The sequence below is a fragment of the Gallinula chloropus genome, assembly GCF_964237585.1.
Source record: "Gallinula chloropus genome assembly, chromosome: 14".
Lineage (NCBI taxonomy): Eukaryota > Metazoa > Chordata > Aves > Gruiformes > Rallidae > Gallinula > Gallinula chloropus.
The window spans coordinates 13,169,544-13,184,160 of NC_140099.1; the positions used below are offsets into that span (position 1 = coordinate 13,169,544).

Below are 14,617 nucleotides of genomic sequence, written 5' to 3' on the forward strand. Positions count from 1 at the left end.
ATCCACCTCCAGGTACTCAAGTCACAGGACCTTTGACAAACAGATTGGTGAGAACCTGGACTAGATAATCACTGCCAAGGTTTGGAGAGTTGTGTATGCATCCATACCCACTTGTCTATTAGAGAACAGGCACTCTAGCGCAGCTGCTGATATATCAGTTGTCTGTTGCCCAGGCTCAGCACTGTGCTGGCACAAGCTCCCAGCAGACGCAACTGGGCAGCAACACACATGTACTGCCCTCACTTGTCCTAGTCTCAGGAGCAGCTTTGTCTTAAACTGCAGAAAAGTGCGATTTTGCCATCATGAAACACTGGCAATCCTCTCCCAGTAAATCACTCCGCAAAGACGTATAGTTTGGCAGAGCACTACCCGTATGCTGTGTGGTGTTTTACTGCTCAGAAAGCTCTCTTGAATTCAAGGGGCGACTGACAATATAAATAGTAGTTAGTGGGAGGAATATGTTACTCCCAATAGTGTGTGGAGGATACTCTCAGCAAGGTGTTACCCAGCATGAAAAACGAGCACGGGCTTTTCGAGTAACTGGAGATGAAGGCAGTTCCCTCAGATCTCTGTAGACAGCCAATACATCTCATAGCAGCCTCCTTTTTCTTCCAGATAAAATAGGATTGATGTGGGTTTTGTGGTGCAGAAAAGATTTAACCGAGAGATTTGAAGACTGGAAGATGTCTTCAAACCCTCCTCTTCACTACCATGTGTAAACAAAACTTCAGCTTTTGAATCTTAGATGTCAATACTGTAGCATCTTAATTCAAGGAGGGCTTCCAGTGGTGACCGTGTGTGTCAGGGGTTGCTATGCTCTTGTCATTGCAAATACTATTGCTAATTTGGCTGAGCACAGAAGATGGGTGTGGATTTCTGTGCACCAGGTTTTCCTTGTATTGTCTTCCTGGGCCACAACCACAGTACCCCAATCTCCAGAAGATGCAGAGATTCAGAAGCACATCGCAGTTAATGCAGCTTTGTTTGACCGTATCAGTTGCAAATTTCTTCCATGTGAAGACATTTGAATTTCAATCCAACTGAATTAACTACAAATAAATATAGACTAGGAAGTAGGGAGAAATATGGAGTCATCTGGGCAGAGAATGAAGTTCTGGAGTCAGTGGGGCATTCACAGTGGAGCTTTCATGTCTAGGGACTAGATGACATGATGTTAGGGCAGGGTTTTCATACTACAACCCTGTCCTATGCGCCCGTGTTCTTTAATACAATGCCCATGCTTGCTGTTATAACTAGGATTGTTTCTAAAAAGAATAATATTTTATAAGAATTTAAACCAAGGCAGAATTTAGGTACCTAGAGCCTGCAACCCTTCACAATCCCTCTGCTGAACTGCTTAAGAGCATAAAACCCACCAGTGCTCTCCAGTAACATGTCCTTGCAATGTGGACACAAGCCTGCTCAGACCATGGAGGTGTTACGCTCAGGTCTTAAGCACTTCTTAATCAAATCCTGTACTTTGTAAACAAACACTGTTGTCCCTTTTATAGAAGGAACATGCATCAGCAACAAACAAAAGCCTTTTTGTTCAGAGTCCTGGATGTTCAAGTCCTGGATTGGCTTTCTAAGATGCCATGCTTTCCTCTGATACTGCTTCCACTTAGCCTGCATAGATTATTTTTTCTTTTTTAGTTCAGTTAAGAAACAGAGACTAGCCCCCTTATCTTAAGTTTTAAGGCCAAATTCTCTTTCTTTTACCATCCAAATCAGGATGAAATGTTCTGCTTCATTTGGGAGTATTAAAAAATTCAAGGAGCATGAGGGGAAGAGAGGGAGATCCATGTTTATATTTTATTTGGAATTAGGCCAGTGATCAAAATAGAGAAGAGTTTAGATCATGCCCACAGTACAGAAACTTTTGAGTAAACTTATCTATCTTAAGGAATGTGCCTTGCCCAACTACTAACACTTCAGACCCTAAACTGGCCTGTCGAATCCATCCAAGCGTGACCAACTGAAAATCCAAAACATTATTCTTACTTCCAATAGCTCTGCACAACTTTTGCAGGAAATACCAGCTTCCCCATTTTGCCTTTTATAGGAGAAACATCGCTCGGTGCTAATCCATTGGTTAAGTCTGGAATACTGACATGTTACTGGATACCTGGCACACTCTGGCAAGAGGGCCTGAAGCCCTCGGCTCTCCTCTTAAAAGAATGGCTGAATCTGTCCGCCCAGTACCTTCTGCTTCTGTACCCCCCCTCGGTGAACAGTGACCTTTTTTTTTACAAAAGGGCTGTTTTAAGCAGGATTGGATACTGCTTCCACCACTGAGTAGCTCAGAGCATGCAGGTAAAATAATTCTCATGGGTGATTTGCTGTGCGGGGCTAAACCTCGCTGGGGTGCCGAAGGGCTGGATGCAAAAAGTTTACTGTTCTCTTGTTTCTTGTGAAACATATAACATATTCACTGGAATACAGCCCTCCCTCATTATGCCATTTATGGGAAACACAATACCTGGTGTTGATAAAGCAGTTAATTTATAACAGACAAAACCAGAGCAAATATTTGTTGAAAAACTTGTATATGGGACAGACATCTTCATTTCATTTTAAATCGTAGTTGATTGAGAAAAGTAACAGAGGAGCTACCTAATAGGTAAGACAAGATTTATATGAAGCATTTAGATTGTAAAGGGAAGGATTATTGCATTCATATGTATATATATACACATAATTTTACGCATTTATCAGTTGTTCTCTAGATGTGATGTTAATGGCTCTTAACCAGCAGTCTAATGTATTTTTCTCTTGCTCTCATTTCTTCAGAAGAAAAATGCATTTGGGCAAGAAACTACTTTCCCTGATATCCGAGACAATTTGAAACAGATTATTTCTTAAAGTGGGACGAATGTTAACTTTGCTCTAACACTTCTGTGTTTATTACTGTTCATGCATAAAGTGAATTCTCTAAAATTAGCAATAAGCCTCACTCAGGTCTAAAAATGCCAGCCGATAGTGAGCAAATATATCATTTTATTGTTTCCAGAACTGTCTTTCTTGGACCTAGAGGACATGCTTTATTTCTTACTGTTACTATAGTGGAATGATAAAGCTGCTGTAATGTTAGCTTTAAATTTTGCCAGTTTCAAATTTGCAGTGAATATCTAGTGTGGCTGTAAGCTTCTTACCCCTGTAGTGTTCCTAACATTCTGATCAGTAGTATTTGTTATGCCTGAGGATCCAGGACTCTCTTTTTGAGTGTTGAATGATCTGGGATGTGCCTGTAAACAAGGGCTTCCGCGTTCACCCCATCCTTTCACTCTGAAACTTCTTGGTGTTAGGAAGGCAGAACCCTCTGGAAAGCAGCTCACTGCTTTCTCCATTCAGTAGCTTCACATCTCCCAGCAGGGATCTGCAGACCCTCCTGCACCAAGTCCTGACCTGGACCTCTTGGAGATAGATATGCAACAGTGACATCTGCCAAACACAATGCTATCAGATGTTGCCCAGGAGTTGCACTATCCCCAGAAAAGACAGGAAGGATCTGGTGTTCTGCAATGTCTAGAGAGCAGTTTGGCCTGATGCTGTTTCCACAGGATTGCTGCTCTTGCAGAAATCATTTTCTCTGTGATCAAATACCATCAAAAGCCAATATTCTAACTCCTGCCTCTTTGCCAAAGTTGACTCTGCAGTGTCCGATGATACCCCTCTGAAGTAGGGATGACTCTGGGGGAAGGACCTTGGCTGCTAGGGCACGCATACCACTGTGTCAGGAACAGTACCTGGGTGCCAGTGTTACTGCCCACAGAAGTGGGTCACTACATCAGGAGCAGAAATGCCTTGCGGTTATGGCAATAGCTCTGGACAGTGCTGCTTCCAGTCGCCCAGGGGAGAGGAAGTACCCCAACCCTGCAGAAGTAGCCTGCAGCATTCATCCAGCAAGGCAGCAGCCAAAGTCCAGTCATCCCCTTCCCTATCCCAGTCCTGCAGAATCCAGACACTGGGAATCTCATTGAAAATAAAGCAAGAATTAATGGGAAAGAAAAATAAAGAAAAAAATATTCACAAGCACAGTACCCAGCATATTTTATACTCTGTTCCCTGGCTGCCAGGCACTCGAGAGGAGGCATAACGTTGAGGGATTTCACTGCCTCCCGATTAAGTCATTACAGCCCATCTGTGTTGCACCAAGTACAGAACGTGACCTATTATCTCGAAAGAAAATAGCACACCACCTGACTGCCAAAAGCACCCTGTGACTTGGCACCCAAATGTCTCAGTACTCACATCAACATACCTTTTCAGGACTATACTCCCACAGCCTGAATCAGGCAACTGTGAAATTCAGCTGAACTCTGAATAAACGGCAATCAAATAAAGCCAGCTTTCCCATATGCCAAATCACAAATCATACCATCACCGTAATTTGCTGTTACAGATCCTTAACTCAAAAGGAATAGCTAATAGTTGCCATGTGTTTTCCAGATTGTTGAATCACTACTTTAATGACGGGCCATACAATCCATCTTTTTATCTCCTTTATCCGGTTGTATGCCACTGCTGTACAAAAGGATTTTGTGCAGGCTTGGTGGTCTTGAACATCCTCTTTAATTTACAATGGAAAATGCATCGACAAAGGTCATAGCCATCCAAGATTTTTCTGTAAGGTGCAATTCAACACTGCTGTATGGGAGAGAAGTTCATATATTGCTTTGATGGAAAATGAATGATAAGCATATTTGCATTTTATGCTTGAAAAATACATTTTCACATGCAAATTTACACAAGCAATGTCTGATGTTAATGTTTGCCCCAGGCCTTCTGTAAGATGTCAAAATGTTTGGTTCTCTCCAAACATTTTGTTGGACAGGTGAGGGACCCTGTATTCACTTTGTTCTGGATTGGTATGAAATACTGCATTTTTAAGCACAGAGCAAATCTCACCCTTGTGTTGACATTGAAATATGGTATTGTCAGGGAGGGAACCGCACTGACAAACCTCCTTCAGCATTTTCTGGACAGTGAAGTATAAAGGAACTGTGAATCCAATGGGACATATTCAGGAGAATGATGTGAATGGAGTAATAAACAAACTAGAGCAGAAGGATGAAAAGTGAAATGAAATGATGGAAGGCAAGAATTTAATGGCACCACACGCTGCCTGAAAATTCCTGTGCTTATAGATGACATTAATTTTGCAGGAGCATAAGCTGCAACACAGGTCCAACAAGCTGATTTTTCACCTTTGAGCTGCATAATGTACTTGGCATCTGGGTTTCATTTTGTAAAGGAATTACAAGTTAGCAAGGGAAAAATCAGTTCTGATGTAAACCACCAATACCAGAAGATCATGATATTTCTTCTGGTTTAACTTGACGATGTTAGAAAATTCTCTTTCACTGAACTGAATTTGACCTTTCAGATTAGGAGCCAGATCTTTAGGTTTAGGATATAAACACTGAAGATGCAGAAAGACCACCTCGCTGTATCTACTCCTTTTGCATTGCAAATAGGAGAACAAACTGAAAAAATCATTGTGTTGCCTTTTTCCCCCCTCCATTTTCTTTACTAGGAAAAAAAAAAAAAGAGCTTATTGGATGTCAACATGAAACCAGGAATTTACCTACTTCTCTTAAATGAAATATGCATTGAAATCATCAAGGCTGGCATCAAACCTAAAATTCCAAAGCATGAAAAAGAAAGTAATTTCTTGGAAAGAAATAAAAATGTCAGTATTTCTGAACAGTGGCATCATCATAAAAATATCTCTAAGCCTTTTGAAGACCTAAGTCTCGACGAGTTCACTCTTCACAACTTCACTGAAAAGACTGCAAATTTTGGATTTAACCTCTACAGAAAAATTGCGATGACACACGATAACAATGTCATCATCTCTCCCCTGTCTGTATCAACTCTCATGACTGCATATATGCTGGCAGCCAAAGGGGAAACGCACCGACAAATAGTGAAGGGTCTAAACCTCCATACTTGGAAAGGCAAAGCTGATCGCCATCATTTGCCAGCTTTGTTTAAACAACTGAAAGATAACATCACAAGGAATGAAGAACTTCTCCTAGTGCAAGGTACTCTTTCTTTTATCCAAGAGGACTTAACACTCAAGGAGTCTTTCCTCAATTTATCTAAGGAGTACTTTGATATGGAATTCCAGAAAGTGGACTTTGAAAACTTTACACAGGCAAAACATGTCATAAATCAAAATATTAACAAAAGGACCAAAGGAAAAATCCCAGAGCTTTTTGAAGAGCTTGACCGCCATAATAGACTGCTACTTGTGAACTACATTGTCTTTAAAGGTAACTTTGTTTTTATTTTGTAAAATGATTATTTATTAGAAGAATTGGGACTTCTTCAGCTACATAAGGGAAGTTTAAATTAATTTAGATGTCCCATTTTCTCTCTGTTTCTATCTAGATTTACTTTATTTTATTAGGTTTATTTAATATGAAAGAATAGGAACCACAATTCTTCTATACTTTCTTCCATACAACAGAGTGTCAAATAGAACAAAAAACCCTGCACCAGACTATCTCAACCCATCTCTGAATGATCCCTCTTTATGATGAAAAAGGATGTTAAATTTTCATTCATCAATTAGAATGAAAAAGCCTTAATCGTGATAGTCTTTTGAAGGCTGGATGCTGGGCATAAAATCATTGAATGACTTTACATAAAATCATGAAAACAAGAAATATTTCTCTGTTTCAGTCATGAACATTTTTTTCCCAGAGGAACCAAAGTATCCCATTATTACCCTTCAGGTTGAGGGGAAAAAATAGCTCTGATGGGCAGGGACTGTTCTGTGGAGAGGTCCTCTATGGCCAACCATCTCGTGTTCCTTTTCCTGTTGTTGGGGTGTTTCTGACTGCTGGCTTAGAAGATAGATAAGGTACCCCAAAAGGAGATCCTGGCAATGACAAGGAGCCATAGCCCACCCTTTGCTCTGAAACAGCCATACGGAAGCCAGAGACACCCAGTTAGGTAAAAAGCAAAGACAAAGTGCTAGGGTGACATAGGGGATGAGAGGAATGCTGTGCAGAGAACACACAGTCACAGCCACTACTTCAGTCCAAGGCACTCAGCTGAGGCCATCCATTGAAACTCCACAAAAATAAATGAGAACAAAGAAAATTATGCCATACTACCTCCCTATGGACTAATTATAACTTTTCATATCTGCAAAACTGCAGTTTGTCCAATGCCAAGATTGGTTTCCCTGGCAAAGAATGAGAGAAAAGATGTAAGTGGCTACGGCTACATTTGAAAGCAATGGTAGAGATCAGAATCATTAGTATAGAAGAGGTCACATTCCAGCACACCTTACAAATTTGTGTACTGCTGAATCCCCACCCAAAACAATCTATAATTAATTCAAAACCAGAATGTTGAACCAGTAGAGAATTTCAGAGAAGCCGACTCCTTAATACAAGACAGGTGCTTGTAAGGCATTCAATAAACAAAAGGATATCAGTTCTGAAGTCAACTGGCATCTTACAACCTTAGAAAAAGATTTCCCTTCTTTTCCAGCAAATGAAGTTTGTTTTGGGGATTGCTTCCTTTCCCTGCTATAAAAAAAATTAAAGCACATACACTTAATAGAGTGCAATTGCCATCTACTTATCCCAGACTACATTAACATCCACTTCAACTAGATAGAGAAAATATCCTAAACTTGTTTTTAATTACTTAATTTCTTGCTTTCCTCAGGCAAGTGGGTCTACCCATTTAATTCCAAATTCACAGAAATTGAGACTTTCCACATAAACAAATACAGAAGCGTACAGGTACCCATGATGTTCAAGTCAGATAAAATTAATTCAACTTTTGATGAGAACTTAAGATGCACTGTGATTAAGCTACCCTACAAAGGGAAAGCCCACATGCTGATTGCCATACCAGAAAAGGAAGGAGATTACATTTCACTTGAAGACCATCTGACTACAGAGCTTGTGGAATCCTGGCTTGGAAACATGAAAACCAGGTATTGCTTTGACACCCATTGTCTTCCTGACCCTTTTCACACACCAGCACCTCTGTGGAATTAGGTATCTTCAGAGCAGAGGGTCTTTAATGGCCTACCCACAGCAGAAGTGGCATGTAAAACTTACACTCTGAGGTGACAAGTCTGTGCTTCGTCTCAGAAATGCCTGTCTGTCTGTCTGATGGTGTAGTCAATGCAGTCTTTACAAATTCTTTCTTAAGTCTTCTCTTTCCTTAAGTTTAGCCCTGTCAGGCAAAGTGCACAATAAATCTAGACAGGCACTCTATTTATTAAATGTTTCCTACCAGTGGCAATCCAAACTGATAGACAAATTTGGATGTGAAAATGTAAACCAAAATTATTCCTGTGAAATAAAATTCCTGACATGACAATTCTTTTCACTGGTCAATAAATTAGTGTGTCACCCTGGTATCACGCCACCGTAAGTGATGGTAGAAGTATTTTATACAGAGAAGGAAATGATTTCTAGTCTCTTTGGCAGTCAACAGGTCAGAGACGATACTCTGCCAATCTGAACTCCATCTGACTTTTTAGGTTTTGCCCCTTCTTTTTCTGTGTAAAGCTTAATTCCTGAGTAGCATGCATCTCAGTAGTCAAGTGATCTACTATATAGTCCAAGTTTTCATGGATTTTTAAAATGTTTTTCAAACAGAAAAGTAGATATTTCATTTCCAAAGTTCAAACTGGAGCAAAAATACAAAATGAAGAAGTTGCTTCACGCTCTTGGAATGAAAAATCTCTTTACAAGTACAGCAGATCTTAGTCATCTCACAGATCAAGGACATGTAACAGTCTCACAGGTAAGCTTTCTAAAATTATTTGCTGCTTGGATTATAATAGTATATAAATGGCCCAGCCAAGACACTGTGTTATATATACTTATAGGGACACTATTAGGAAATTACCTCATCTGCCAAGCATATGCAGTCTGCAGACCTTAATCACCATGGATCGCACTTCAAGTATGAGTAAGGTGTGCAGAATTTAGGGTCAGCTACATTTCATATGTGCTCAACATCTTCCAAAGCTAACCCATCACAGGAGGAAAGCTCTGCCTCAAGAAGAATATGGATAGCAGGGAAGGTGTAAAATTTAACAAGACTTTCAACAAGAAAGACATTGTGACAGTCAAATGGCAAACACCAGAGGAAAGTCACCAAGGCAACCCCTCATACACGGTCCAGAGACATGTATTCTTTTCAACAAATAAAGAACTTTATAAAGTTCAAGTAAGAAAAAGTCAAAAAGGAAACGGTGAGAAAGAGATGCCAAAGCAGTCCCTCCTTTCCTAAACACATGAGGAAAAAAGAGTCCAAGGGTGTCAATCTGACACAAGCTTTAAAAACATCGCTTTACAAACCTATGTAAGGAACTTACATAATGCGACTGCTTGTGGCTGTACAGGGCTGTATAACATCAATAACATTGGACCATAACTCCAAGAGAGATTTCAAAGAACTACAGAATGATTGAGGTTGGAAGGGACCTTTGGAGGTTACATAGTCCAAAACCCTTATTCTAAAAGGGCCACCTAGAGCCAGTTGCTGAGGACCATGTCCAGATGGCTTTTCAGGGAGACTCCACAACCTTTCTGGGCAACCTCTGCTAGTGCTTGGTCACCCTTACAGTGAAAATGTGTTTCCTGATGCTCAGGGGGAACCTCCTATGTTTCAGTTTGTGCCCGTTGCCTCTGGTCCTGTCACTGGGCACCACTGAAAAGAGCCTGGCTCCCTCCTTTTGATAGGCTCCTATCCTTTCGAAGTTTAGAAGGATTATTATATTATTATATTATTACAAATATCCTTCAGATATTTGTAACCTATCAAAAATAATCCTTCTAAACTCTGACTCTGCTGTTACAAGTCTCCCTACAACAAATCCTTACAAGAGACTTTGTGATTTGTAAAAATTGTCAATAAGTGGTATGAGAAACACTTCTACATAAGCTTCAGAAACTCTAAACCCTGAACCACAGTTTTTCAAAATTGTGCTGGCTTAACAAAATAAAATTTTTGGGAAAATATAACATCCTAAGAATAAATGTTTAATGGATAGAATTGCAGTGAGTTTCAGTCTAGCATAAATTACTTCACTTTTGGGAAATACAATGGAACACTGCAGCATTTTTCTCTCTTCCTCTTGATCATATAACCATTTCATGCTGATTCGTGCCAGTTAACTCTATTGTGTTAAGAAAAAATAACACTTGAATAGTAGCTGCTAACCAGTATTAGAAGCAATCTATGCATCAGCTACGTAGTGCCAGAGGAGCATCCTGTCCCTGTGAATGATGATAGCCAGCTTCATTATTTAAGAAGGTTTAAGCTGAGAGCTCAACACAGATGAAGTCCTTCAACCATCTTCACAGGAGTCATTCCCAGAATCAGGAGTATAGGAGTTGGGAATGCACTAGCTGACTAGGCAGTTCACCAATACCGACCCAAATATAGGGGAAGTATTCCAAGGTACCTGCAGGCTCAAAGAACAGATAGGACATCACTCCCAGGCTGCAGTTTCAGTGGGAAGAGAAGGTCCTCAGACCAACTCAGGATTGTAGCTCATTGCCATACATACTTACTTTGTGATACCAAATGTGCAATATAGAGGGAAAAAAAAAGCCAGGGTTGGTGCATTTGCCTAAACTCTCACCAAATCAATTGTGAATGACATACCCAGGCAGTCAGTGTTTGCGACTGATGAAAACACACTTCCAGCTCTTGATAACTACCCCTAGTACAGTTGGGTGTCACGGAGCACTGTACAAACTCAATAGTTACTTCACGCTACCAGCTGCAAGAACAAAATCTCTAAGTGAGGCCTGTGCTCAGAAATGTGGAAAAGCACAGCAACACCTGAACTAGCATCCTCCCTCTAAGCATCGTGGTTATGGAATGCACCAACTCCTCCGCTGCTGAAGTAGACAGCATATGGGTCTACTAGTCTCACAGATAGAGCTAGATTGCACAGGCCTACTCATTTTAATCCCTAACAGAAGCTTACTTCAGCTGAATGCCTTGCACTTGGAAAAAACATTCTTCATGTTACTATTTGTCACATATTCTATTTCTACATTGTATTTCAGGTTGTCCAAAAGGCAATAATTGAAGTGGATGAAGAAGGAACTGAGGCCACAGCAGCTAGTGGGTCAGAAATAACTGCATTCACAATACCTCCTGTTATCAAAGTGGACCGACCATTCCTTTTTATGATTTTTGAAGAAACTTTTAAAACATTATTGTTCATTGGCAGGGTGGTTGATCCAACAGAAATGTGAATAAAGTAACAGTTTCTATTCTGGGATAAAAGACTTTATTTCTATTTTATTAATTTACATTAAAATAAAAAGATAGTGAAATATGAAAGCATGAAAACCTCCTTTGTCTCTCCAGCTAGCAGTAGGTCATCCTATTTATATTTAAGTAATAAGTCTGAACAGAAAGCAGAGATTAATATGCCAAATATTGAGGAAGTTCACTCCCAAAAACTGAAGGCTTGTTAGTCCTCGATGCATCCTTCTGTTGCAATAAAACTGGGGAGACTACTGACCCCAAATGTTAGCAGAATTTTACCACTTACAAAAAAAGAAGTGGGATCAAGCCCTAAAAGAGATCTCTGTCTACAGATCTTCATTTTATTACTGCAGAAATTGTGCTGAGTCTATCATGAAGTCTGCATCGTCTGGGAGTGTGACCTCTTTTAAAGTGTTTATTCAGAGTATCAAATCACCTCATTTTCTCTGGGTACATGTTGTGCCTGCTTTTAATATAGTCCTCCTACTAAAGACAAAATAATTCTGAAAAATAACTTTGGTATTTTGAACCTGGAAAGCTTGAATCTGTACTGCTTTATAACACCAAGCTGGGCCTCTCCTAAACCCAGAAATTCTGTGTGTGTTATCATCTATATATTGCATTAAACTACATATGAGGCCTTAACCAAGACAGAATTTGGCAGGAAAAATCATACCTCCATAACGGTGGAATAAACTAGTCAGGGCATTGATCCTAAAATCCAACAGGTGTTGCCAAAATTTTTCAGAAAAATATTTTCATGATATAAATACAATTCACTTTATTCAAGTAGTGCAGTGATTCCAACAGAACAGCAAGATCTTTAACATTTAGTAGATTTTAATTAGCAGCAGTCTTATATATAAAGTATGAAACAATGCAAAAGGCTTTACTTAACTATATATAAGTAACAGATCTAAGCATTACTCTACTTGCTCATACAGCCTTCACAAAATAGCTGCCCAAAAGGGGGCAGAAGATTTTCCAAAATCATTTGGCATAGAAGCTTCAAAGGTGTCTATCAATAAACACACTCAGACAGATGTGCAGGCAAGAGAAGACACAAAGACACTTGACAGGGTAAAGCTGGTAAACATCTCTAAAAGTCAACTCAGTTACCATTAGATGCCTACTCACATCAGCCCAGACACCAGTGCGAGCCACTCACAAAAGGATTTCACAAGCAGACTGGCATCTGACTAGACTACAAAGGTGCATCTAACCTACCTCACCACTGCAGTATGAATGTGTCCAGAAAGAAAAATCGCTCCTCCTTTCCTCTGAAAGACTAACAGGAGGAATGCTGCTCCATACAAGACTCACCCAGTAACCACTAGAGTTGACCTCCAGCTGTTATTCTGAGTGGCAAATACAAACAATGCAACGAAGTACTGGTGCTTTCCAGTAGAAATAACCTAGAAGTAAGCAGCCCCACAAAAGATTGCTTGGATGGACATCTGTAGTGTGAAGGACTGATGAAAGTATACACAAGACACCAGCAGTACTATACAAGGAAGATTTGCAGACCGCCCCAAAAATGTCTAAATAGAGCATTTAAAGATTACATAGTAGAGTTTCTGTGTGAAGCATGTGTTACCAGCATTAACTGAAAATTAAAAATGACAGACGAGTGACAGCCAATAAGAAACAAAGGATAGGCTGTATACAGAACTTATTACATGCTTACTAAGGGGAGAAATAGCTTGGATTCAAGTTTCTGAACTTACTGGCTGTTCTGCATTGCTCTAGTAAAGGCATCGGAGGGTCAAACACAGTTTTGAGTCCTGTTCTGCAGCTGGGTACTGCTGATAAGAGTTTGGTCCCTGGCAGAAGTCAGACTGAGAACAGATTGAGCAGTCTTCTGTGCCCACGGGTGAGCAGCTGTGGCTGGCACGTTGAGTTAGCTGTCCCTGGGGAACTGGGAATATCTGTTGTCATTAATGAGACAAAAGCAGAACCTAGGAGTAGCCAGTATACGTCATCTGTATATCTGTATCAATATTGCATGTTAAATATCATAATACTTGAAGAAGCTATTAAAGAAATCTGTGATTTACAGTATCCTAGGCCAGGCTGCAGAACAAACTGAAAACTTGAGTGTTTCCACAGAATCCAAACAATGTCTGTGACTAAAGACAGAGACTATACCTACATCTACCTGCAGTGTAAGAAGCTTAAGACTTCAAACGTAAAGACACATTTTGTACTTCACACAAGACAGCATACATCCAGCATTATTACTATTTAAAATAAATACCTTCTATAGGTAAATGCTTTTATTTATTTTAATTATAAAAGATGCCCTGAGAATTTTTTTTCAAGAACATGCATGTACAGCATTGTCCTAGGTTTTATTTTGAGTAAATCATCATTCATATTTTTACATTATAAAAAGTAACCACACACGCATATGCATTCACAGATCAGATCATCTTTATCATACACCAATAAATTTTAAAAAACACGTATTTCTGATATCAATATATTTACTCTGCTTCCATTTTGAAATAGAGAAGCTGACAATAGCTTCATAGGCTCTCTCTCAAGTATTGGCATAAATAGAATTTTTTTAAAATAGAATCGCATGTTTTCTCACCGACAAATTTTGATAGAAACATCAGCATTAATACAAACAAATGCAGATGACATCACTGAAGCATGATGGCTTGCAAGAGCAGCTGATTAAAAACTAGATTCATCATTATAAATTATTCAAGTGAAAATACAATCTGAAATACTAAAAATTAAAACAAGTATTTGTACAACAAAATTTATGAAATAAAATTTATGAAATAAAACTTTTATATACCATATGGAGACATTTGCTTTTAGATTGCTTTGAAACTTACACAGGATTTTTACGAACTTTACTTACTACTTGTAAAAACATCACCTCCATATTCACAGCATAATGCTACTAAACTTTATGGTTTTTTATAGACTGATCAATGGCTCTGGACTTTGGTCTTAAAGAAGGTTTGAAGATTCTTTGAAACGTGAGATTACTTTTTCATATTCATGACAATTCCTTCTATTTCTTGCATAAAACATGGGTGCTAAGAATTGCTGAAATTGTAAATAAGCCAATTAAGTAATGGATATATGCATTCTAAATCCAAGAATTTGACCTACAAAGGCGCAACTGAAGAAAACAAAACCCTCTCTTTAGCTGCAGCAGTTAAGAGCACATAGCTGAAGTTATATTTTATAACATTTCACTACAACGTTAGAATTCTGCAACCATTACATTACTTATCAGAACATATTTTACAGCTTGGGATTTTATTTAAAAGATAAAAGGTTTTAACATTGCAAGATGCACTTTATTCATTCCAAGCATTAG

The 14,617-nt window shown here is 39.2% G+C and overlaps 1 protein-coding gene across 1 annotated transcript; it reads left to right on the forward strand.

The window, feature by feature from the left end:
* Positions 1-2,583: 2,583 nt before the first annotated feature.
* On the forward strand, positions 2,584-11,289 carry SERPINA10 (serpin family A member 10). Its single transcript, XM_084270451.1, has 5 exons — positions 2,584-2,620; positions 5,537-6,278; positions 7,690-7,963; positions 8,637-8,784; positions 11,067-11,289. Exons 2-5 carry the CDS (start codon positions 5,570-5,572, stop codon positions 11,256-11,258), a joined length of 1,323 nt encoding a protein of 440 aa, XP_084126577.1. The 5' UTR covers positions 2,584-2,620; positions 5,537-5,569; the 3' UTR covers positions 11,259-11,289.
* The last annotated feature ends 3,328 nt before the right edge of the window (positions 11,290-14,617 follow it).